This window comes from Calonectris borealis, chromosome 4 (assembly GCF_964195595.1).
Source record: "Calonectris borealis chromosome 4, bCalBor7.hap1.2, whole genome shotgun sequence".
NCBI classification, from domain to species: domain Eukaryota; kingdom Metazoa; phylum Chordata; class Aves; order Procellariiformes; family Procellariidae; genus Calonectris; species Calonectris borealis.
Window position 1 is genome coordinate 18,093,268 of NC_134315.1, and position 27,080 is coordinate 18,120,347.

At 37.7% G+C, this 27,080-nt stretch overlaps 1 protein-coding gene across 1 annotated transcript in view; it reads right to left on the reverse strand.

Moving 5' to 3' along the window:
- The window catches only part of FAM184B (family with sequence similarity 184 member B), a 45,805-nt gene extending 18,978 nt beyond the window's left edge, over positions 1–26,827 (reverse strand). Inside the window, exons 1-3 of the mRNA XM_075148829.1 lie at positions 25,686–26,827; positions 8,782–9,540; positions 931–1,041 (exon numbers count right to left, since the gene is read on the reverse strand). Of these exons, the coding sequence (XP_075004930.1) occupies positions 931–1,041; positions 8,782–9,540; positions 25,686–25,820 (1,005 nt within the window). The 5' untranslated portion in view covers positions 25,821–26,827. The remainder of the gene's footprint in view (positions 1–930; positions 1,042–8,781; positions 9,541–25,685) is intronic.
- Between the last annotated feature and the right edge of the window lie 253 nt (positions 26,828–27,080).

Genomic DNA, 27,080 nt, shown 5'->3' on the forward strand with positions numbered 1-27,080 from the left:
GGAGAAAACGTGTATTCACAGTTGTCAGAAATCGTAAAGGTGAAAATGTTTACCTGGGTAAATAATTGCCTTGTAGGGGTTCTGCTTTTGTTTTGGCAGAAAATTATTTATCCAACCGGTTATGGCTTTTCAAATAATTACACTTTCCTGTATAAATATTTTGGTAGATGTACTAATCTAGAAAATCTGCATCACTTGGCCTGCAACTGACTATACATTACAGCTGTTACAAGTGGATAATCTAATACTAACAGGTCTCAGGTATTTATTTCCAGATTAATCCATGTCCACACATTTGCATTATGACTTAGGTGTAACCAGAGTGGGGAACAGTACATAAGCTATGACATCCTCAAAGCTACTTCGGGGTCACAATGCTTTCTCTATTTCATTCTTGAGCTTGAGAACTTAGAGGGAGGCATACCTAACTACTAATATATACTAAATTATTGCACATTCCAGTCTGCTTCAGTTATGACCCTTACTGTCAAGCAGGCAGAACAGAAACAATGATCTATGTGACCTTTTTTCCATTCAATTCTCTTGCTCAAGGGAGCAAGCAAGTAGGCCCTTCTACATGTCTACACACACAAAAAAAAATCAGAATCAACAAGAGCTGTAAGGAAGATTCTAATCTCACTTAGCCCTGTATACAGACGAACAGTCAGAGTCACCATCCAACCCTGATATAACCAAACTCCTCACCAAAAAGCCTTAGTGATACATGAAATCTATCGAAATAAATAGGCTTGTCAAAATCTTCATAGAACTTCAGGAGCAGTAATTTCTGTTATTTCTATCTAGAGTCCTTGCATATTTTCTTGAATGATAGTCACAGCAAATACGATTAAAATCTAAACAAGAATCTCTCAGATGAGAGGAGAAATGAAGACCCCTTTTATTACTGGGTTACATTTATGCCCAGTTTACCTCAAGAGAAGAGTTTTGAAGTTTCCCAGTTAGGACTTCTTTCTCTTTCTCTAGTTGCTTTAGTTCACGCTCAGATTTTCTTTTAAATTCCTCTAGCTGTGTCTGGAGCTCCTAAAGGGGAAAAAAAAAAAAAGAAAAAACAAAAAAAAAGAGCATGCAATAGCTGGGAGAAAACATGCAGCACAAAAAAGAAAACATTTCTTCTACATTAACCTGGATAATAGGGCAGTTTACACAGTAATACATGCTACTCTTTACACAATAATACGTGCTACTGTCTTTTAACGTCACTCATGTATTATTCAATCATGGAAGTATTAACAGTTTGGTTTGGTTCTTTCTAACACTGCTGTTAGACAATACAGCTCACATCCTAATCCTAATCTTCTACTGAAAGCTTCCCTGAGGTGGAAAACTGTACAGCATGAAGAGTCAGACTGTTCTGCCTTGACTGGTGTTAGTGTTCAAAAATAATTTAGTATGCAAGAGTCACCCACAAGATGTGAAAAAACATAAATATACATTGACCATATAAATAACCAGATGACTAACTAATGGGCAATTAGTGGAAAAGGGAATCAAAAGAAGCACTATCCTATAGCATCCATAAAGAAAATCCCAGTGAGGAAGTAAAAATAAAATAAAAAAAAAAATTGAAGACTATATTATCACCTTATTGCTGGAAATAGTTTTTGAAAAATCAATGATAATACCACTTGCAAGATAGTGACCAAGACCTTGTAGCAATCGTTTGTAGCAAATGTGAGCAATCGTTTATTGTAGAAAGTCGGAATATGCAATTTCTAGAAATGTCCTAAAGTGATACATATTACAAACTTATTAGTGTGCTTGCTCTTCCTATTTCTGCCAATTTGCTGACTCAAAAAAATATTCTACCATATTTTCAGCCACCACAAATGGAGGAAACTCCATAGTGAAAAAATAGCAATTTAACACCTCCCCCATCCTGTACAGCCCCTTCTCACAGCCCCACTCCCCGCTCCCATTTTATAGCACAATGACTTAAGAATTCAAGATAACAGACAAAGTACCTAAAAACTAAGAAAGTGATAATCATTGGGAGCATGGCATGATATTAGGAAACAGAAGCACAGGCAATAGTGACATATTCCTTGCAACTCATAATTAAATAAAGGAAAATACATTAGTATTTCACAGTTTAAAAACAGGATAACGTTAGGTAGCAATTAAAGGATGGAATCAAACACAGACATATGAATATCGCAAGGGAGAAATTAGCTTTTGTTTTGCCTGTAAGAAAAGGAGAGTATATAATGGTCTTTTTGATTAAAACCTGAAGATTGGATGTTTGCAGCATTCCTGCTGCAACTCTGCCAACTGACTTCCTTCTCTATATCTTAATTTTTCGATCTGGAAAATAGATATAGTACTTCCCAAACAGCTGTTGTAGGCCTTAATTGCATCAGAGGATATAAATAGCATTAGTAATGAAAAATATTGTAATTTTATTTAAGTTTTACTTAAGTAAAGTACTTAAAGTACTTAAAACTCAAGTTTTTTTCTGATTTAATTAATATGAGTCTCTAAGAAGAGATGGTTATAAGCAATAATATTTATTGCCTATAGCAATAAATTCCTACTATTATGCCTTTTTTACTAAAGTATAAAGTGTTTGATATTTAAGTTTGATCTGACTCACATTAAGAGCTTCAGCCCAGCATCATTTTAAGTATACCGGTACAAACTTATTCATGTAAAAGAATACACTATATAAAAGGCAAAGTCCTTTTCATAAGGCTTATACTTGATATTGTAACTGTGACTTTGAAGAACTGCATCTTCACATACTGATCAAACGTGAGCACTTTCACAGTCAGATAAAATAATTTACGCACACAGGCTCCTTTTTGAGAAATGAGATTGCATAAATATATAAACTTCAGCAGTTTCATAGGCAGAAATTAATTCTTCTGATGAGGACTTAACACAATTCCTAGTCTCCAAAATCTAGAAGGTACTATGAAGATCAACATTTAGTGATAGGAGCTGCATGCTTTTTACGACTTCACAACTTGTCAGCAAGTGATTTGATTATTCTCAAGTAAATATTGAGCTCAGAAAGGTATAGCAGCATTAAAGCTGGGAAAAATGGGTAGAAGTACATTATTAGCACCAAAAAGGGTCTAAAGAACACTTGACCAGTAGTCTGATTGTCCAATTCTACAAACTGCTCTAATCAAGTTTTTTTCTGTCTAGAAGATATCTGACAAATACACAAGTGCATTAGAAGACAGAAACTAAATTCCTCCTTAACTTATGCCCAAATTTGCAAACCACTTGGGCATGCACTGAGTTGTAAGCTTCACCAAGCATTAAAGCATGTGCTTAAAATTAAACGTCTTTTCCTCCATTTGAATTCATTTCAGCTCACATTTAGGTTCCTACTGCACAGAAACGTTACAGATTGCAAATTTCCTGAAGCCAAAGGATTCAGCCACAGACAGCAGTTCTCATGAAAGTGAAATTCTTTGAAGAATCTCTTAAGCCAATCACTGCTAATGCATGCCAACAACAAAAATTACAGCTCAGCCACTTAAAACACATTAAGAAAAGGTATTGCTCAGGTAACCTATCTGGATCCACAAGAAGATGAGCATTCTTTCTGACTGAAGTTAAATAAGGACATATATATGCATGTATTTGTTTGTAACTAGTTGTCATTTCATTGGTTACACCTGCACTCTGAATCCATTTACCAACACTTTGCAGAATTAGATCCTCTGCCTAAACAATGCAAAATTTTGATTAAATCAATGTATCTGAGTATTTCACAACAACAATCCATGGAAATTGAAGTCAGAAATTGGAATACACCTACAATACCTTTTTCTTTAGGAGGGACCTTATATTAATCACTCCAACTGTCACATGCAAAGCATGCAAGGATAAGCGTTGCTAAGAAGGCAGTTTATCACATCAAGGATAAATTCACCTTCCTGCCTGTGGAGCTTTTCCCAGAAATACATCAGCTTGACTTTTCTTTTCCTTTTTTTTTTTCCAGTAAGACCATAGTGAGAAAATCCTTGCATTTTATGTTAATTCAAAGTGCCTCCAGTGAGGATAATTCAAATGATGTCACTGTGACCAATAAGATTAAAACCAGATGAATTAGAGCATCTATAAATAGAAGAACATTCCTTCTGCATTTTTTTCTTTCGGCTTTCATGAAGTTTTAGACTGGCTTGATTTCCCTTGTATGCTTCATTACAAGATCTTCCAGATCTTTTAACAGCTATCCCTTCAGACAAATCTTTTCCTTATGGGACTGATGCTTGCCTTAACAAAGCAAGTTCTCTGTGTCTTTTATTCATACCCTCTTTTTAAATAGCTACAGTTTCGATAGTCTGTAAAACACACTAGCTATATAATATGACAAAACCAGGGTAGAATTCTGGGGTCACAGTAGTCTATTTTGTAGGCAATATGCTATTTAGGTGGATATTCAACTCCATTGAAAAATACTGGCTTTATGTTAGTTAACAATGTAGAACCATAATGATTCAGGGCTGAATGGCTATTCTGTAGTCTAGGAATGGGGGTTTTTTGCTGTTCTGGTTTGAATTTAGGTGTGTGATTCACTTCTAACCATAGAGGCTTCCTCAAGGACAACCGTAGTTCTGTGAAAAAGCACAAAGGACAATTTGGTTTTTGTTTTTTCTCTGACGCCAGGTCTAATTTTCAGAATGCTAGCATAACAATATTCTAGGAGAACTAAAAAATATAGAAAAGATTCAGGGCTGGACAATTGTTTAAGGGGAGACATTGTACAGAAGGAACTCTCAGGATACATACATTCCTCATTGTACTGAGTTTATTCCTGGTATTATTTACGCACAGCTTTTCAGAAGAACTGTTTTCTATATTTAAAAAACAAAATCAGTATTCCAACTTGACCTCAATTGGTCTGCTTTGGATCTTGTTCTCATTAAGGTTTTGGTTACAGAAGAAGTTGAACACTCTGCCCTGGCTGAGCTCAAGGACGTCAGTAGTTTCTTTGCCATCACTGCAGCAACTCACGTACTTCAGGGTATGAATACGAGTCAGTGTTCCACTGGATGAGGTCAGAGATCTGGGAATCTTACAGGGATTGACTGCTGTAGAATAATCCAAAAGCCATTAATCTTAAAACAAAAATGACATTGATTTCAGTACTTTTGGCATGCCATGCCTTTGAATATTTGAGAGCAAACCACCTGTTTAAGCTCTTGCACATCTTCAGAGCCGCTCTTGTTCTGGCTCTGTTTGCTAGCAGTCATTTGCTGCAGCTGTGTTATTCGATGTTTCAGTTCATCTACTTTATTAAAAGCTTTGCTTTGGGAATTCAATATAGTTTCCATATCTTCTGTGGTATCAAAATTTACATTTCAAATGGGATAACTAACTTGTGGAATTTCCAATGTGAGTGATTACTAACGAGAAATGCTTCAGAATGACATTAATGAGTATCTTACCTGCTTTTTGCAGGATTTCCTTCTCTTGAAGTGTATTTCTCTCTTTAATTACACTTAGATCTTCCTCCACTTTTTTCACTATACCTTTTGATCCCAGAATTTCTTGTTGTGTTCCCTTAAGCTACACTTCCAAATCCTAAAATGTGCATGACATTACTTCTACATTTATTACCCATGTTCTTTTTTTTGTCATCTGAAATAAATGGTCTCTTTTCTCTCTTGGCACAGTTCCATGATATAAATCTTTCACCTACAGAGCTGGCTTAAATGCACTTTTTGCTGTTCCATACCCTTAAACTGTCTCTGCTGCCAGAATATTTGTAATGTGGAGCCATTCCCTCAGATGTACGCATCATTGTAAAGTGAACACTCCTCAAGAATTACCATCTAAAAGATCTCTGAGATTATGTGTGAACAGGATATACTTCCATTAATTTCATGACACCTTGTGCTAAAAGCTAATGAATAATAGTTTGGGGCTTTTTCCAGTTGCTGAAGTACAATAGTTTGTAATATAATCCATAATACAGATGCCTAAAACCAGAAAAATTGGCTCCTACAGACTTTGCTGGGAATTGTCTGTCCATAACTAAAGGCAAAAATTTGAACCAAAAATTTGGTTTTGGCTGGGATAGGGTTAATTTTCTTCACAGTAGCTGGTATGGGGCTATGTTTTGGATTTGTGCTGAAAACAGTGTTGATAACACAGAGATGTTTTCATTATTGCTGAGCAGTGCTTACACAGAGTCAAGGCCTTTTCTGCTTCTCACCCCACCCCACCAGCAAGTAGGCTGGGGGTGCACAAGAAGTTGGGAGGGGACACAGCCGGGACAGCTGACCCCAACTGACCAATGGGGTATTCCACACCATATGACATCATGCTCAGCATATAAAGTTGGGGGAAGAAGAAGGAAGGGAGAGAAGTTCGGAGTGATGGCGTTTGTCTTCCCAAGTAGCCACTACGCGTGATGGAGCCCTGCTTTCCTGGTGATGGCTGAACACCTGCCGGCGATGGGAAGGAGTGAATGAATTCCTTGTTTTGCTTTGCTTGCGTGCGCGGCTTTTGCTTTACCTATTAAACTGTCTTTATCTCAACCCAGGAGTTTTCTCACTTTTACTCTTCCAATTCTCTCCCCCATCCCACCAGGGGGGAGTGAGCGAGCGGCTGTGTGGGGCTTAGTTGCCAGCTGGGATTAAACCACTACAACCATATTTAATGTTCTATTTCTGGAAGTTCTAGTCTCAGTTTCCAGGTGTCTAACATAAGACAGCAATATTCCCTCAGACAAAATTGCCATGTGTTCCTATATGAATATTGAGTAAAATCTCATGGGTTAAAACTAACTTGTATTTAACACTCTCTGTAGTTGAAAACTTAAAGGCGAGCTTGTTCTTTTTACCTCAGGTATATGCCAAAATTCTTCCAAAACGAGACTGAACAGATCAAACTTAATGACTTTTCATCCTTTGTATTCTCTCTTCCACAGTAATAATAATAAACGTGCACTAATGTGATGCCTTTCATCTAAAGGTCTCAAACCTCTTGGCATACACTAAGGAGAAAACAGAAAATTCATCTTGCTTAAACATCAGTCCTTTTAGCTTTCAAGCCTTATAATAGCTTTTCTTGCTAGTATTTACTAATGATCAGAGGTATTACTGATTAAAGTAATACTTCTGTTTCCCAGTCTGTCATTGTCCACAGGATTCTGAAAAAAAAATGTAGTATTTAATGGTGGCATAGAAATAGCCAATTTAGAAAGGAGAGACTGCTACTTTTTTATTTGGAAACTGGAAAGAAACAGAAAATAACATTGTGTCTAACTGTTTTCCTTCTTCCAGATTTATCCTAGTCTGAGGCTATCTCTTTAAAGATTCAAGGCAATATGCTCCAGTGGTACATAAATCAGCCGCATTCCATAGATTTAGAGGATCTGAAATGTACAAGTTAAGCATATGTCCCTCAGAAAATATTTCAGTTTTATCCAGCTGATACTGAATTTAGAAATTAAATTGCTAACGACACCACCTTATTTCCAGTTCCTATCATGTTTTACGTTATTGATTCCTAAAAGACTGCATTTCTTATACAATAAATCAGAACAGTAAACCATGTGCATAAATTTTCGTATCTCCATTCTTCACTTCTCCTGAATGTTTCTTCAAGTACCCACAAGAAATCAGGATCTTACTTTCCCTCCTCCCCTCTATTGCTTCAAACTTCTACAGGAAGCCAGGACACTTTTCCTTATTGAAACACATATTAGGGATTTCCCTGATTCAATTTAAAAAATTTTTAAAAATGGCTTATCTGCATTTCTGCCACTATATCCTCTCCGCTTTTCTGCAGAAGATAGAGGTTGTTCTGCTACAGATCTACACACTGAGAGAATGGAGTCTGAATAATGTTGGGGAAGGCGTATTCAATATAGTTTGCAAGTCTAGATCTTCAAGGTGTTTTCTTATCTAATATGCAAGGTTGCTGTCATAGGGACAGGTCTGGGAGGTGAGTTTATGTGATGGGAAGGACCAATAGTATTAGAAGGAAGTGGAATTCTTGAGCACAGAGCATGGCTGGGTGCTTCAGCATCAGCACAGTTCATCAGTGTCTCTCCCACACCCTGACCTTATGTACCAAATGCAGCTGGTTGGCAGATTGCCCATGATGTGCCAAGCTCTGAAACTGCATCTTACACATGATGCAATTAAGCAGAAAGTGGCTGCAGAGCTGTGCTGCAAATGTATGAGATATACAGCAGCTAGGGTAGACAGGCAAAGTGCGAGGTGAGAACTAATGGTGCAAGTCTCATGGCTCAGCACGTAAAACTTCACAGGTGTAAAGGACACTTCATTAAATGTCACTTGGTACAAGCCACTGTTGCAAGAGTCATACAATACAAAGCACTTGATTCCTAACCCGCCAACTCAGGTCTCTTATCTAACACTGTTCATATCCATGCACTGAGTCATTGGCAACCACAAGGGAAAAGGAGAATGTACTCTGTAAATAGTCATTGCTAGCATTAGTGCCTGCTTGCTGTTCTCTTCGCATTTCTGGGCAGGAAAGGTAAAGCTCTGTTCAGTTAACAGACAAATTTTACCTCACTCTTCCCTCAGGGAATACAAAGTCTAGTGTTCAAAGACTTCTCATGAGTTACTGATCATCTTAACTCCTTCTTTAAAACTCTCAGCACTATATCCCTCCTATTTCTCTTCTAAGCCTCTAAAATTGCTTTAATGCTTACAAAGCATTTGACTCAATATGATATTTAAAAGACCCCTCCTCCCCCGAATTTTGAAGAATTGATCATTTGCACTTTTATAGGCAGAGATAGGGATCACAGTCTCATACTTCTACCTGTATTCTCTCCTTCAGCTTCTGGGAATGCTTCTTCCTCTCATTTATCTTCCGGCTTTTCTCCTCTAGGTCTGCCTCCAGCTTCTTTACTTGCTGCAGCAAAAAACCTTCCTCAGCCTCTGAGCTCTTCCTTTGCTCCATTTCTTTTTGCTGACAATTCTTCTTTGTTTCAGATTGCTGCATAGCATTTTTCAAATCCTCCTTTTCTCTCTCATAAGAGGCTTGCAGTTTGCTTGTTTTCTGAGTATATTCTTCATTTGCGCTCTGGTTCTTACTCTTCAGGTTTTCCATCTCATTTATTAGAGCTTGTCCTTCCACACTGTATTTTTCATCTAAAACTACTTTTTTATCTAAATTTGCTCTCCTAGATGCTTTGCATTCATTTAGCAATCCATCAGACTCCTGATTTAAATGTAGCAGCTTGTTTTCAAAGTCTGCATTGGTATCTACCATGTCTGTAGAAAGGACTGTCTGTGCTTGTTTTCCTTCTGTTCTCGGCTCCCTCTCTTCCACCTGCTTCTTGCACAATGTTAACTCTGCCAAGGCTTCTTCCTTTAGTCTCTTGTGTTGTTCTACTGCAATTTCAAGGGCCTGAATACGTTTTCTCAGCAATTGTTCTTCTTCAACCTTGCTTTTACACTGGAGAATCGTTTCCCTTGTCTCAGCAAGAATGTGCTGAATTTCTTCTTCATGAGCCTCTCTCAAAGCCTGTATACTAGCCTCATGTTCATCATTCTTAGTGTTCAGGGTATATATCACCTATAGAACAAGAAAAATAATAGGAAATTAAAGTAAATAGTAATCATTAATTCAGTTACTAAATTTATCAAGGTGTGAAATGCTGAAAGAGAATTAAACTGCTACACTTTAATTTTTTGTTGTTGATGTTGTTTCTTTGTAGTGTTTTTTTTTTCACTAGGAACAGAAGGGACAATTATAAATGCAAAACCTTTTATAGGGAAGGAAGAGAATACTGTGAGACACAATTTTTTTTTTTACTTTTTGTCGGAAATTTCCTTTCTTATTCTTGGCAAGTTGTCACTTCATGCCCCTAGTTTGATCTCTGATACAAGGAACGAAATAGGGCCCCTTCTCTAGCTAACTGACTCCGTATTTGTAGTCCAGTTCACCTAGCCTTCAGTGCAGGAGGACTACCTGCCACATTGCCTTTAGCATTAGCAAGTGCTGGGGACCAGTAGTAGCAGATCTGTAGAGTGAAACCTGAAGTCCTGACATCCAGTTCATGTGGACCAAACTCACTCTGTGATGTAAATGAAAGGAAAGTTTGTAAGGAGGATTAAATTTTGCACTCCTGACTCAAATTAAGACACCACTGAAGATGCACTCCTGGAAGCCATATGCCTAGCAAGTTAGCTTGGTCAGCATTTCAAGACAGGCATTACTTGACTGCAAGCACCTTTTGGCTGGATTCTGAGAAGCATTCAGGCAGTTGGGTTTTTTCCCTCACTTCAGTAACAGCTATAAATCTCAGAAATCAGATTTTAGCAGATTAGAGCGAGCCTCTGATGACAATAAGCAAATTTTTCAAACAATTGATTTAAACCTTTTGATGGTTTATTTTCTTCTACAAAATGCAGAATAATAAATCTCATAACTATAAGACAAATTATTACCCCAAGCAGGCTTCGTCTGTTACCCATGATATACACCAAAGACCTCTCACAGAAGTTGTTGTACATGCATGCTACTATTGTTTTGAAAAGAAAATGCTATTAGAAGCCCACAGTAGAAGTGAAGTGACGAGTTCACAGTCAAAACTGGTAAACGTGCATGTTAAGCTTAAAAGACAGTTATACATAATTGCAAAACATAGTAACTGCCTTGAAAAGACACATGCTTGTCTTTTCAGAGACCCACTAGGACACATGAGGCCTAATTCAGTTTCTACTGGGCATAGTTATCTAACTCAAGGGGAACAACACATTATGTATTAACATATGTGTGGAGGTTTTCCACTTGTTTGGTTGGTTGGGGTTTTTTTTAGAGAGAACTTATTGCTCTACAAAACTAGGTTTGGAATTTGTATACAAGTTATGACAGATACTTTCAGTCTGGCCCTAGCCCATAGAGGTTAATCAAAAGATTCCTAGACAATGTTTGAGAAAATAATAGTCTTAAGTACATAAATAAATACAGAAGCAAGGTCACAAGTAATTCTTTAATTATAATAGAATGTTGGCCCTGTCATCTTTAGTATTTCCTCAGGGAAAGCCTCAATTGAGAGACCAATAGGTGTCTTGCCCACCGTAAGTGTCACAGTTCTGTAGTCTGTGTTGTATAAGCCCTGAGGATGTCTCCAGAATTATTGAATTTGCTTAGCTATGTCCAACCATTTTTTGTGCTATCTGTATATGAATAACATACTGAATTTCAGTCATCCATAAATGAAAGCAAACACACAAATACGTCTTGCATGTAGTCAACTTCCTCCCTGGCAGTAATGAATTAAGTACAGAAATCTTAAAAAGTCACAAATGCAAAACATGGTCTGGATACATTTCTGGATAAATATGTGACAAAAGAGAGTAACAACATCATATTCCAGAAGACAAGCAGACAAGAAGTCATTGTCTACATTTAGATATGTATATCTGTGGGCCTTAGCATTAACATGCTGTTAATTCTTCTCTGTTATTTTTAACCATTTTTCCTTTGAAACAGAAATTGTTGCAGGATACCAAGCAGATTCCTTCTTCCCACTAACTAAAATCATTCTATGAACCTTTCTTAACTGTTCAGGAGACAGACATAAAAACTACAAGGAGAAGATTAATTTTGCCCATGGGTTTAGAATGACCAGTAATTAGTTTGGGCAACTCTGCAGTTAACTAGGTCAGATGTTGATGATCACATTTCTGTGTTTCATTCCACCAGCAAAACAGAGATGAACATCTGGCCTTTGTGACTCAAAGACTTCCACTCTTAATGATTAATTTATTTAGTAAATCAGCACTGCATGTCTCATATTATGTTGTTTTCAGGCTGATGGTAGAATTTGGGTTCCTATAAAGCCTGACTTCATCATAGAGGTTTCCCAAATTCCACTGAACATTAGACCATCACCAACATCTTGAGCTAGTTATCTAAAAGAATGGAAGAAACTGGCCTCCCTGCTCTATTATTCTGACACTTCTGTTCAATAGTGGCTAGAACCACAATGAAGAATTTTGACTTGAAAATGCATGCCCTTAAATTTAATCTTCAAGCTTGAGCGCTGAAACTGATCCCTCAGTATCTTAACCTTCCTAAGAGATTTAATTTTTAGAGGGCTGCTGCTCTGTACTTTACGAAATTTAAGACCCTCACACATGCCATTCACTCCCTACCGAATATAGCTACTATATTCCTATTCCAGATACCTCATTTAAGAGACTGGAGTTATGTGACATGAATATGGGACTTTATGAGCTGTAACGAAAAATACTGAAAAATTATTTCAACATCTGTACTTTTCGAGTGTACGTACTGCTGGCTAATGTGATATAAACCTCTTAACAGTTGTGTTGATAAACAGCTTTTTAAAAGCAGCTCCAAAATTGATCAGTCTGACAATACAGACAGAATTGCTTTTAAATGAAAAGAGCGCTACGTTACTCTTCGAGTTACTAGCGTAATACCAATGGCTACTGCCTCCCTACAGTTCTCCAAAACTGAATGTATTGGGAAACATTGTACTGATTTTACAGCAACTGAGTTATATGACAGATTGGTAAAAACACACCCAAGCTGTTTTCCACAGCTCCTCAGGCTTGAGAAGAGCTGCATCGCTTGTGTCCCGCACCAGAACGAATTCTAATTGCTGTACTAAAAAAGGATTTTGCTTCAGGAGATTCTCTTTTAGTGCAGGGTCAATCTAAATCCTTTCATCCGTTGCCCCAACCATATTAATAAAGCCTTTCGGATCCTGGAGGGGTGGGAGGGGGGTGCAGCACAGAGGTAGCCAATGTCTCTGTATGAAATCTGCTTGTGTTTAGATGATCTGATGTCTCCTTGGGCAGAAGCTCACTGTGCAATGCCTCACCCTCCTGAATGTCCCACAGTATCCATAGTACTTGTGGTTTCCCTTATCTAGAGATCCATACTAGAAGAGGAAAAGTTGATCTTACATTCTTAAAATTTGAACATATTGCCCTTTTTCCTACATGTACCATGTATTACAGTCAGTCCAAAAATACATTGATACACTAAAAATGTATCAAGAAACTGTAAGCATAAAATGTCTACAGGTTTCTAATCTCTTTTGGCATGTTTTTGTCTCTTTCTGTCTCTTCCTTCGTTTTTTTCCCCCCTTTTAGTTTAAATTTTATACAAGGAAATCCCACATACACATTTATTCATTCCCATTTTTTACTTTTTTATTTTTCTGCCTAGTGCAGTGCAATACTGAACATAGAAAACCTTAGTTTAGTGGCCTATGTATTGCACTTGATATCTCAAGTGCGATCGAACAAAAATTAGCCCTGGCCTAAATTTTACTAAAGAGACATCCAGCTGTCCCTCATTTGTATTTTACAGTTTTAATAAGCTAAGCAGAATAATTGCCAGGCAACTTAAGAGTTAGGAAAGTAAAACTATATTGCAAGAATGTTTCCACAAGCAGAGCAGGTGCTAAAAAAGGCACCAATACTGCATCCCAACAATTTCAGCAAATTTGAGGATCACAAAAGTTAATTCTAGACAGAGACTCCTCTGCTGGGAAACTCACATGCAGTTTATTAGTTAAATTTCTTCTGGAACTGTTCTATAAAATCTATTCAACGTTAATCCCTTCTCTTTACACTAGTCACAAATACACCTGCCATGACTCTGTTTGTAAGCAGTGCCTCCTCAGCACCTCAAGAAATAGGTCTTCCTAGACAGTCATGGAAATATTAAAGATTCCTCCAGTTCTGACATGGAAATTTTGAGAGAAACTGGTTGTTCTGAAACACAGCTACAACAGAAGGTCAGAGGAGGCCACTAGTAATTACTGCAAGGAAACAACGAGAAAAACTCTGCACATTTCATTCTTAGAAGAATGTTTCCTGCACACAAGACATGGGATTCATCTCACCTAACATCATCCATTTCATCCCTACACGTCTAATCTAGGTTACTCAATGGAGAAAGACAGGTGCCTCCAAAGGACAATGTTTCCCTTTCCAGTACAGGTGTCTAGATCAGGTAATAGAAGTGAAGTGAATTGCTTCAGGTCTTTGGTTGTTTCGTTATTGTTTCTTCTGCATATCCAACTTCCCAGCTTTTCCTTCTTCTATAGAGCTGAGACAGAGTCCCATACGGAGGGAAGAGACAAGTTTTAATTCTCAGAAGCTGAAACAGATTCATTTTCCTCTGTTTCTCTGTTTTCTGGGGTTCTCTCCATCATGCACTAATGTCTCAGTTCATATTGTCTTCAATTCTGTATATCCACTTCATGTTCTTTTACCAACACTTTACAAACCAAAACAGATATTGGGCATACAGATACCATGCACACCTGCTTTGATGCAGGATCTTGGAAAAACAAACTTTTTTCCAAACTGAATGCAGTTTACTTTGTTTTCCATCTATATTCCTTTTTTCTTTCCATCTTCTTTAGGTGTTTATGATTCCCTTTGCATTAGTATCATCTGTTAATTTTAATATGTTGTTTATTTTTACTTCCAGATCATTAATTAATATGCGAAATACCGCAAACTCTAACCCAGATCTTTGTAGCATCTGCCTCCCTACAATATGATGTTATAAACCTTTTGTTTACAGTTCCTGATTCATGTTGTATCTTATCTGTCAAAATCCTTTTCTACATAACTTTGAAATAATTTTGCAAAACTTAAATATCAAAAGCACTAGTATTTTTTGTAGATTTTGTATGTAATTAAAAGCTAGAATAAATAAAACCAGTCAGCATGACATTTACATGAAATATATTTCTATTTCTTTGTTCTCCCTGAGGTGAATCAAATTCATCCTGAGAGTATTTATCAGGTTAAGCTGTATTCAAATGCTGTCAGAGAGGATCACATTATTTTTTAGTAAAAGTTAAATTATGTAAAATTTGTGTCTACTAAAAACACAGAACTAGATGAAAATACTTTAAAAGATTATGCTTATTCATTGATAAAGCGAATCAACACACACACATATGTAGACAAGCAGAAATTGTTTGATTTCAGAGTCCTTTCTGTTGACTTTTTGTAATCTCTGTCTTGGTGAAATTCTTGCATAACTCCTTAAGATCTCAAATATCTCCATAAATCTTTGGCTTTTAGAGTCTTGGTTGAGTTCAAATCCATCTTATGAAGCTGTTTCAGATAGATAACATGCAAGAATAGAAGATTTGTTCGACATAAGCCACATTTATATCTATGCCCTCTGCCTGTCCATTTTAAGGTCATTGTAGTCCAGGTCAATTTTTAGTACAGAAGTGAAGTCAACAATTCTGTGCCAATACAAGGAATAAAAAGGCCTTATTTCCACGTAATTCACTGATAATTTAGCTGTCTGGGTTTATACATATTATTATGTATGTCTAAAACTTATAGGAGAGCTTGATAGGTTTATATCCCAGACGTTTGAGCTTTATTATGCTTCAAAAATATAAGCTAATGCATCTCATTAACCAGATCTATATACAGTGTTGACAAAATTCATTTGCCAAATTAACACGCAGTTTTGTGAAAATATTTCATTACGTCCCAGATTTTTAAAGATCTTTAAGGAGTCTAAAATTGCAGACATATGTTCAGTGCTTTCAAAGGATTTTTTTTTTTGATGATTCTAGATATTTATCTGAAACTTTAGCCTTCCAAAATACCTTTTAAAAACTTGTTACAGATTATGATAAAGCAACATTGTCCGATTTTACAATAAATGCAGTAAACAAACAAATTAATCAAGCAAGTTCTCACTTGATTCCTGTTTTTCAAAGTATTTCCTTACTTTAAATACAGTAGAATTTGGAAATCTTGCAAATGTAAACTGTAGAATCATTGATTTAATTACAGCCCAGGGTGAAACAGATTTTCCCAACCAAATACATCTTTTTGTGGAGACAAATATTATAATTTATTTAAAACACAATGTTTATTGCAGGTTTTGTCTTTGATGTAGATCTGTGATAAGCACAGATAAAATGAGGCCTGTTTCTTCCTAATCCAGACTAAAGCATTATACAGATTGGATCAAATTCTTACTCTCCTATAGTTTGCAGGTGAAATTCTGATAGAGGAATTTTTAAAATTTAAAAGGATTTCTTTATATGTTCTACATACTTTGCTAATTAAGAAAAGAAACCATCAAAACCCTCAGGTATCCATGAATTAATAATACCAGTTTCTACTACTGCAGGCATCAAAATTTAAGTTCTTTGCTGCTGTAAGCAAATTCAAGAGTGGGAATACATGTGAAAGTTTCACAGACCCTCTGCTGCTACTATGTTAACAAAAGGGTTGTCACTTTTTTCTTCCCAGTTTGTTATGTATACACTTTTAAAAAAGAAAAGCACAGTATTCTAGGGGCTGTGGAGATTTCAGTTGCCTTGCAGTTTTCTTATCCTAATAATATGCAGTTCATGCTCTTATTTTGTTATGATTAAATATATTCTCTACTCAGAGAGAATAGTCAGTTTTCAGAATAAAGATCATGAATAGAGTCTCTAGAGTGATGTACTAGCAGCTATCCTACTGAATACATCTATTAAAATTTTGAAAAATAAATGAATATCAAAAGTGATAATTGACTACAGGAGTTGCAGAAGAACCTCACAAACACAGCAGTAAAAAGACAGATTAAAGTTCAGTGTAGATAAATGTGATATAATGTACTTTAAAGGAGCAAATCTAAATTTTCCATACACACTGACAGAATCTGAAATTGCTCAGGAAAGAAATCTTGAAGCTATAAAATATACAATGAAGACAGCAGTTACACAGCTAGATAATGGGACTTCTAAGCAACAAATGCAGAACAAATGAAGAAACCTCTCTGTATCACAACCATCAGTCTGTGATTCACAGACTTGTATACAGCATCTTGTATACAGCATGCAGTTATGGTTCCCCGTCCCCTTAAGCAGAGTCTAATTGAACTGAAAAAAGGTATACTAAAAAGCAGCAAGAATAATCAATCATGATAAAAGCTTCCATGCAAGAAATAACACAATAAAACATGACTCTCCAACTCTGAAAGAGACACAGCTAAGAAGAGAACATGAGATAACTTTCTTAGAGATTAAAATACTGGGATTTAGGTGTTCACTGGTGTGCCATTTGTGTAAACTTCCATTATAGTCCATCAACAGAGATCCAGTCAGTAAAGCTGACAGAGACCTGAGAGCAATTCAGCTCACTGAGGTAGACACTGAGGTCCTGAATCACTTGCCTAACCTCAGAGATCTGGTGCCATTTAAGATACTATAGGCACCCAAAACATCCACACAGGACTTGGCAAATACGCCATAGGTTTTGCAGGATAACTATGCCTTTCCGGAACTAGACAGATTATGCTCAAATCTCAAATGACATTAGTTTTAAATAGTTCATGAAACTGAGTTCAGTCCCTAATGGTTGGTCTACTAAATTACTCTCTAGGCTCTACCGATTACATTGGCAGCTCGGACATACAGTACACATGAAGAACGCTAAATTAAAGTATCCTAATCTCAAACTGAACCTCACCCATGCCATCCCTACAGTCAAAAGTATAATGGAGAAGGTAAATACTAAGTGATCACTCATCACCTTTTTCAATATATGAACTACAAAACAGCTAGAAGGTAGCAGGTTGAAATAAACAGAAGACAGTATATCATGTTACATTCAACTAAGTACAGACGTCCTGTCACAGGAGTCTGTAACACTAAAAGGTCACATGGATTCAAGAAGTGATTGGACAAATTTATTGAAGAAAAATCCTGTCAGGGTTGTTAAGTACTAAGATACGTTGGCAGTCTCTGGAAAACTGGCACAAATCACTGGAGGCAGGGAGAATACTTTACACAAGTGCACTAGAGGCATGTCATATTCCTGTAACTCTCTGGGCACCATCAGAGACAAGCTACTGGCTCAGAGGGACCTCAGCATACAGTGTTTTTTAAAAGATATTTTTCTTTCAGTTTCTCTCCTCCCTTTCAAAGTAGTATTGTAGGAGCCAGAATCAACATATTATTATGTAGTTAAAGGGCTACATAATAATAAACATCATAATACTACACTGTTACTCATGTACCCATGTAATTTTTACCCAATGGAGCTATACAGTCACTACTCACCTTCCCGTTTCAGGACGACATTCTTACTAAGCATATGCTGGACACCTCCTGAGATTGCATTGATGATCACAAAACCAAGAAAATTTAACCACCATTTATCATCAGAAAAAGTGAAAACAATCCAGAACATTTAAATTGGTCTGAATAAACTGAGCAACCTGATCTAGTTGAAGATGTCCCTGCTCATTGAAGGGGGGACTAGATGAACTTTAAAGGTCCCTTCCAAACCATTCTATGATTCGGCCTAGTCCAAATATTAATGCTTACACCATTTTTTAATTATGTTTTAATTTTTAGTTTTTAAGCATTAAAATTTAAAGCTTTAAGCCCCACAAGTCTCTGACAGCGTCATGTTTATATCATGAACAATGACTGCACTGGATGACTAAGAGGCACTTGTCACTACTCCGATTTGACTATACTCCCTGGCCACATGCTGACTGCATTCACACATCTGGGTGCACAAGTAGGCAGGGAGCTGTATTGTCCTCCACTACACATTCCTCATCTCAAAAATCAGGGGATAAGGACTGTAAGGTGCATTGCCAAGAATGTAGTGGCAATGCACTGTAGTTGCATTGCAATGTCCTGTAGTTTTGAGACAATTTATTATTTTTATGAAATACTAAGATATACCAGTATCTTAGTAGTAACATGTAAACATTGTAAAAACATTTAAAAGTACCAGCTATAGCTCTTAACAGCCCTGTTACCAAATTCTAGTAGTTCCTCCTGAATGAAAAAAGCAAAATATTCAACTGTAATCTCATATTTACATCTAAAGGTAGCTCTTATATAACCCTCTAAATGTCAGTGCATAGTCACAACCAAATGCTGTAGCTTCCAAAGACAATTAAAACAGAAGACTTCTCTAGTAGTAACCCGTTTTAAGTTAAAACTGTGTTTAAGTGCCTAAAGGCCAAGTCATACAAAGTTCTGAATGCCAACTACATTAAAAAGGTACAATCTTACTTCAGATGAATTTCACTGATTTCATTAGCTTAAGAAAAAAATCCCTACTTGAAAACAGTCAGTTTGTAGTTTCCATATGAAAAAAAGGCAGTACTTCCGCAGCAATAGGGTTATGTGTGTTCTGCTGCCTCCGAGCCCTTTGGAAGACAAGGGAATATACAAGTAAAATGCCAAGTCTGAACCAGCACAGCTGAGCCTGAGCTACCGTGCTCCACTGGGAGGCAGGATAAATTAATGCAGTCTTGGTACTGGACTAAGTACATTCACACACTTCCTGATGGCTTTAAGCCCAAGCAATAAAAAAATGTATACCTATCTGTTCCTACTAAAAGCACAAGTTAAGTGGTCTTCAGCACCACATAGAGACAGTCTGGTTGTGTACAGGCAGGAAAAACAAGTGAATTGTTGCAGTAAGACAGCTAATGTATTTAAGATCTGACTGTACAGGTGGCAACAGAGATAGTTCTACCTCAGTGTTACAGCTGTTTTAATAAACCGTAAACACACTTTTACCTAATGAAGGCGTGACTTCAGGGAAAAAATAACAGGATACTTTATGGAAAAATATTTCATATACCATACACAATGCTGAAGTGCTCAAAAGCCTAAATACATAGCTTTAGAATATTTAAGTGAGAATGTCTTAAGCTGAGTTTGCATTGACATCTAACTGGAGTATAATTTTCTCAATTGTAAAATATTGGCATCTACATACTGGTTAGGAGAGAAGTACAGTTATAGCATCACTGAAAAGGGTACTTTTGTATTATCTATGAAGAAAAGATAGAACATGAAAAAACTATAACCTTACAATTTTCTTTTGTGCAATTAATGGATGACTAGATATTTTATTAACTATTGCCTGTAATGCACATAGTAATGAAACACACATTTTGTATATAAACATTAACTAGGGGTCCTTGAAGAAGTGACTTGGATTTAGTATATAGTTTCCATTATAAAGTAGCTTTGAGTTGTCGATTACTAAGGCTGTCAGATTTTCTGCAAACTTGGTATAGTCAGTGACAAATTTGTGTGGTAAGAAGGTAATTACAATACATAGATGTCATTCTTATACCTTGAATTAATTTCAATGACAATTTCTAGCCATCCAAATAATAAGATTCTTGGTTACTTCCTAACAGAAATAGTGGCTTTAATACTGCTTTTGACTAGTTGATCAATACAATTATAGGACACTGCACATAGATTTTATGATCCAGGAGTTCCCTTTTAGTTCTGTAAGGAAAAGGTAATGATGACAAGTTAATGCACATTTTTGTCAGCTGGCAGGCAAAAATAATGCTAGCTTTGAAATCTTGATAAAGAATTGTACATAAAAATCATGGAAACAAATAAATCATCAAGTAAAGTACATGGGGATATTGATAGCTGACTCTGTTAGTCTTGTTAGTACATAATGTAAGCAGCTTCATAAAAAGATTCTTTCTTTTTGCGTACATGGAAACCAGTTTTTATATTCCTTGCCCAAAGGAAAAATATTGTTGCTCCAAAAGCATGATCCTAGTTTTCATGCTGTTCCATTTTGCTTCATTTCTGTAGAATACTGAATACCTCTCGAGAGAACTGAGATCAAAAAGCCTCCAGCACACAGGAGAGCTCTGGTAGTATAACAACTAACTGCACATCAGCTGAGCCACTGTAAGCATTGGTTACTGAGTACTGTTAACGCATCATAGTAAATAAGGTCAATAAACTTAGCTTAAACTATGTGAAAAAGGCAACATATTTCAACTAGAAACATGAGTAGACAACAGCAGTGCTCCGTTACTGTTGCTCAGCTGATAGGTGCTTCCAGAGTAAGCCATTAGAATTTGATCATATTTCATTCCTAAACCTATCAGCCATTTTTTTAAATGGCAAATAAAACAGGAAAGTTTAAAAGATCTAATATACAGCTATGCTGCAAAACACTGGAGTGGTGTAAACAGTCTATGCCCTCACACACATACCAGGCCACTTGTTAATTCTTCTGTAAATTTCCACCCATAGAGTGAAGCTAATAGAACTAAATATGAGCATGTATCTCATATACTTCTGTGCAAAAGTCAGACATCCTTCCTCAAATAACTAATAAAAGTGGGTTTTGCTTATCTGGGTGATTTTCCACTGAAACTTATTAAATAATGTTCGTATTTTCTACCGTGCTGACTCAGCTGAGGAGCTCCTGTCGCCTCCTGGTGACTGGTAGTGATAAGCAGCCGGAGTGTGTAACATTTTCAACTGTTCCACAGAGTCACTAAGGAACATCTGCCTATGCTTCTGCTTCTAGAAGAGGAACACACTTGCTCCTCTTTGACATTTCTTTCCCCTGAAGGAAGAAAGGGTTCTTAATTGTGTTTTACCAGCAATTAACTTTTCCCTGCATCGGCACTCTCTGCTTCCTTTAAGACTCACAATATCCAATGTACATAAACAAAATTCTTGCCAGACTGCTTGATTTTTTGACTAACAATCTACTTGACCAGAAATACTGCAATTTAAAATGTGCTTCTTACAACAAGGCTCCCAAATTCCCAATATAGAGTCAGATGAATCCCTAGGAAAAATGAGTTTGAGGGTAACTATCTACTCTCGTTAAAAACATTCCTCCATTGGTAGCTCTCTGATCACGAGGTAATGTCACCATCCCAGTTATTCGTATTAGGCTTGGTTCCAGAACTGCAGTCCAGAACAGCAGGTTTGGTTTGAGCCCTTCTGGCAGAGGTCTGAAAAGAAGCCTGAATAACATGGATATTTGCAGTCTACCCAGTTCTTGCCAGCCCTGGTTGAACTGCCTGTTCAATGAAAGCTGATCCACTCTCCTCACCATTCCTCTTCAAGAGTTCATTTGCATTTCTCATCCTGTCTCAAGTAAAAAGGACTGTCCTAAGAATCCATTAGCACATGAAAATCCTGTAATAGCCAATGGATGTCAGAAATCTGTAGCTTGAGGCAGCAGGGAGTGACACCCAAAGTGTCTTATAAAAGTCACCATGCATTTTAAACTCCATGTTATTGCTAAACAGATCAGAAATACAAAGAACTGGCAAGCAAAAACCAGCATGCCAAGGGTCCAATCTCTGATGGAAAAGTCTAAACTTAATTACTGGTACAAAGTCATGCATTCTGCTACAATCATAAGAATACACTAACTTCAAGTCCCTATTAATTTGAATGCACTAGTGTTGCAGAAAGGTACCTACCAACTAAATGTGTGATATGTCCAACTACAGATGGACATTCCCATTTGCAAGCAGAATGTTTCTGTTTTAATTTCTGTAAGTTCATAAATCAAAGCATAGCTCATCTGGAAATAGCTGCAATGTTATCTGATTTTAAGGTCAAAATTCAGAAGGCCTAGATAGCTCTCATCCAAACTCACTAATCTTACCAGGGCTTTTAAACTTTTTACCTGCATCCATGGGAACAAAAAACTTCAGTTTGCACTTTTTAATATACCCTTTTTTTTTTAGATATATATTTTTCGAACAAAACCTGGTTGTGCCACATATTCATTTAGCACTGTGAGCTGAGGCTTTAAAAGCAAAACCTAAATTGTACAATTAATAATAAAACCCTGCCATATTTTCATTAGTGTACTTCAAATGTGGGCAGACAGATGTCTAAGGGTAAACAAGGATCTGTGGCCATTTCTGCCTTAAAATGCAAAGGCCACCTTACTTTTGCAGAAAGAGGGGGGCAGAGCAGAACAGGAAGCCTGACTGAGCTTACAAATATGCTCATTGGTTTTGCTCATTGTGATAGCTCGATGTGGAAAAACAATGTACACTCTACAGGTCAACAGTGGAAAAAGTCAATCCTTGTGAGAAGAGCCAGGCATCTAAAAATACTGATAAATGGGCTACAAAAAGCAGCAGCTTGCTGCCCAAAGCAAACAAAACGTTTCTAAAGGTTTGTATTTTTGCTGCTACAGCCAAAAAGGTGCAGAACAGAAAAATGCATGACTAAAGGTATGAAAACTTACTATATTCTACCTCTCCAAAAGCAGAAATAACAGGGCAGTAGAATGGGCACAGCTTTCAGGATCTCTGTGTCCTGATTACCTGTGGGAATTCCCAGTACCAACCCATGTCTTACAAGGTGATCAGCACTTCATGCAAGGATGGAAACTCTATCACCTCACCTAGTTTGGTTCTGCCGTTGATGCCTTTGCACACCCCTCCTTTGCCTTTGAGAGTAGGAGGCGGCCACTACTATGTAACAGAGAGACAGAATGTAAGTCAAGCTCTGTATCCTAGACCTAATTTAAACATTTTGTATTCATTTCTCCTGGCACAATGCGGAGTGGATGAATAATTCGATCATTATCTCCCCATCAATGAAAATCTTAACATCACTGGGACAGGAAGTTGCAGCTGTGTAACAACAAACAGTACTATTACACACTAGGTTAGAAATGGGAAAGGAAAGCATTACAGGCACTTTAAAGTTAGGAAGGATTTTATTATAATTATCCCAACTGTAATGTAGCCAAGAAAAAAAGTGATTTGATAGGGAGCTCTCAAATTTCCTAGGCCAAAAATGATTATAACTGATTTTCCATATAGCCATTTTTCAGCTAATCTGGTCTCAGATTTTGCCTCTCATGTGTTGGTTCTTAAAGGCCATATTCCAACACAGAATGATTTGCTTTTCAGAAGTACTTTTTTAAGCTTCAAATATAAATCATCTCTATTTCAGATGACTGAAAAGTATCCGGAAGGGAAATTCTGTAAAAAATACAGAAATCACCCCACCCACATTTTAACAATAAAAATTTAGCAAAAGCATCTGAAAAGAACACTGCAATAAAATCTTGCATGATCCTTTGCACTGGGGTGATTTTTCCCCCTTTTCCTGCTAAAATAGGAGAAGTTTCTTCCCCAACCCAAAGACAAGCTTTATAAAGTAATACAAGAGTTTTCAGAAAGGAATGAGATATTTTTCCCTCAAATTTAGTTGAGATTAGAGAGACTTTAAAAAGAATCACTTTATATAAAAATGAAGGCACAGAAATCTCTACAGAAAATGAGTTTAGCATGAGAGTTGAAAATTTTGAACACGTGTTTCTTTGCATAGATTTCATCAATGTGCTCCAAGTCTGCTATTGAGAAATAGATCACCCAGAAAGAGTGAGCTGGTGATTCCTCCACTCCTGTTACTGTGAAGTATAACCTATCAATTAAAAGAGACCCGCTACTGCTTTTCTATTAGAAAAGGCAAGACTGCAATTTTTTTGAGCGATACTTATGGACAAGTTTTACTTAGTGTGCAAAATTGATCAAAGGTAGCAAGTGAGTACCAGACGGGAAAAAAAGGGAACAACTCAGGACACCTTAATCTAAGTCACAGTCATCTTTCATGTACATTTCACTGTGGTTGAGGAATCACGAATGTTATCAATAAACAGAAAGTACTTCTCTCTAAGAATTTTTACAGACTTCATTGCTCAAACATATCTGTGTTCAAAATAATTTTTAAAAAATTATGTTTATTTGGATAGTTTTCTTTCAGTTGCTACAGAATGAAAATGTACCTTGAAGAATAATGTGTGCATTCATGGGCAACAAGTAAGCATCAGATTGTGTACAAATACTATTATACAATCAAAGCACCGGTGAAGTAAGTACTGGTATAGTACAGTAAGTATAATATAGCAAGTATACGTGTAAATATAGGTAGCACTTGTATGTATTCATACACGATCTACATTATCACATACAGTCATCATTAGATGAGAATAATGGCACTGTTAACTAGTAAGCCATTCTAACTTGAACATCTTAATGATTTCCTATTGTTTGACCTGTATTTTTAGTCAGTGTTTTTTCATTGTCAGTGTTTTTTCATTGCTAAAATGTCTTTACCAATTGCAGTGAGGTTACAGAACATGTAAAAGCTGGATTAGTAAACAAGGGTAGGAAATAGGTTTTTCTTACTGACAAAGGTGCAGCATAAAAACAGCTTAAAAGATAACTGCCATCTCCTACAGATTTTGTCTTATTTGTTAACACGGTGTGGAAAATGTTGAAAATATTTTGTAGTGTAGCTTGGTATTGACTAAAAGTTTTACTACAATATACTACGTAATTTAGTCCTGCCTCTTTTCCAACTTCTATCTTTCACGAACGTCATTTAAAGTATCTCTACTTATGCACGTCAGGAACAACTAAGTACAAGACAACAAGTAATGCTGTACTTTAGCACCGCAGTTCGGCTGCAGCTTTGCAACAATATTACTTGAGAACCTACAAAACGCAAATAAATTGCCGTCTTCGTAATTCAGGAAAAAAAGCGGATACCGTCAATCCCTCCGGTACACAGAGGCACAGAGCAGCACACAGACAAACCCTATGTCTTCGCAGAGCTTGAGCTCTTCTAGCTATTGTTGCACGCTAATTAAAGTAGGTAAGTGCGAGACGTCGATCGTCAGCCACAAAGGCAACCCGCTAAGGTTGTTCTGTAGCACCCGCGGGGAACTGTTTGAAAGGAAGTTTGCGCACACCGATGTTTTCATCAACCGCCTCGTAAGAGAGGATGGGTTTCCCTTCCCTCCTCTCAGACAGGGGCCATCAGAGGAGGCAGCTCCGAGCCAGCCCCGCCGCTCCCGGCGAGAGCAGCCTCACCTCCCTGGGAAGGCTGCAACAGCAAGACTTACCTTAGTGAGCTGGGCGATCTTCTTGCACATTTTCATGTGCATTTCCTGATTGCATTCCTCTGCCCAGCTGCTGCGAGCGGCTTTAGATCCATTGCAAGTCCTGGGCTGATGAATCTTGTTTATGCCAGAGGCCATCAGGCTTGAAATACTTTAATCAAGCCTGTCTGTGTACGCTCGGGGTAGTGCGGTCCTGTCCCCGCTGCTAGCCTCCCCTGGCGCGCTGCGCGCACTCAAACCCCCACAGCGCTGGAGGAACTTCAGCCCCAAACAGGGCAGGCTCCAGTCGCCGCCGCCGCTCTCTCTTCCGCGCAGATGTCCCAATCCTTCAGCAGAACACCCAGGCGAGGAGGCAGCGAACAGCATGTGCAAACATCCTGATCGGGATTTTTTTTTCCCTCCCCTTCTCTTCAAATGGTTGAGCTTCCGCTAGGAGAAGATGCCAGTGGCTGGATGCTACTAATTCCCCACAGGAGACGCTGAGCCAGCCGTACAAGCAGCAGCACAGACGTTGCTGGGGATCTGTGGTAGAGATCGTCTGCAGATTAAATCATGTTACCTTCTTGGGCTGCCAAAGGATTGCAGAGGTCATCCGAGAGGACGGTGTTGGCACCTTTCATAAGCTCTGTTATTTTGGCAATCCTCTCTAAGTCCCAATGGACCAATAAAGAGATGAAGAAAACCTTGTTCAATTTTTGCTGCTCAGCTGAAAGCAGAATGGAGCAGTTCTCCCAGCTAAGAGGCACACTTGAGCACAGCTGAGCCCGCGAGCGGTGTCCAGGATCCGGTCCGCCTGCCTTACCCAGAGAGACTGGTCAGTTCCCCTCAGTTACACTGAAGGCATTGGAAAGGTGCCAGAAGAAAACTGACCATACTACAGGTCATTTTTTTTTTCATCTGCAAGCCATTCCCTCTCTTCAAAGAGACCAGGCTTCTACATGTAAAAATAAATAAAAGGACAGAAAAGGCAGAAAAAAGGGCACAAAAAAGGCAAGCTGTTAAGGTAATGGGATTTTTAAAGATGAATTGTTCAGTAAAGTGTTATGCAAGAAGAAAATGGTTAGTGGATACGTTTAAACAAGTCTAGAAGAGAAAGGGGAAGGAGAAGAAGGCAAAGTAGAGTGAAGTCAGAGAGGTGGAGAAGAGGAAAAGGGAGAAAGAACAGGTAAGAGAAGCTGAGCTGCTCAACACCCCTTTGACGTGTCGCTGCAGCCAGTACAAGAGACACCATGGAGCCGACGGCGCCGTCTCACTCACACTGGCTTGCAGCCCGCCAGAGGGGCCACGAGGCTGCCTCTTCCCCCCTGCCCCATGCAGGTAAGGCAGCTTTCCCGTCTCACCTCTTGGCAGTACTTTCCATCCTTCTCAGGCAAGCAGCTTCCACTTTGCTAGTGGTGG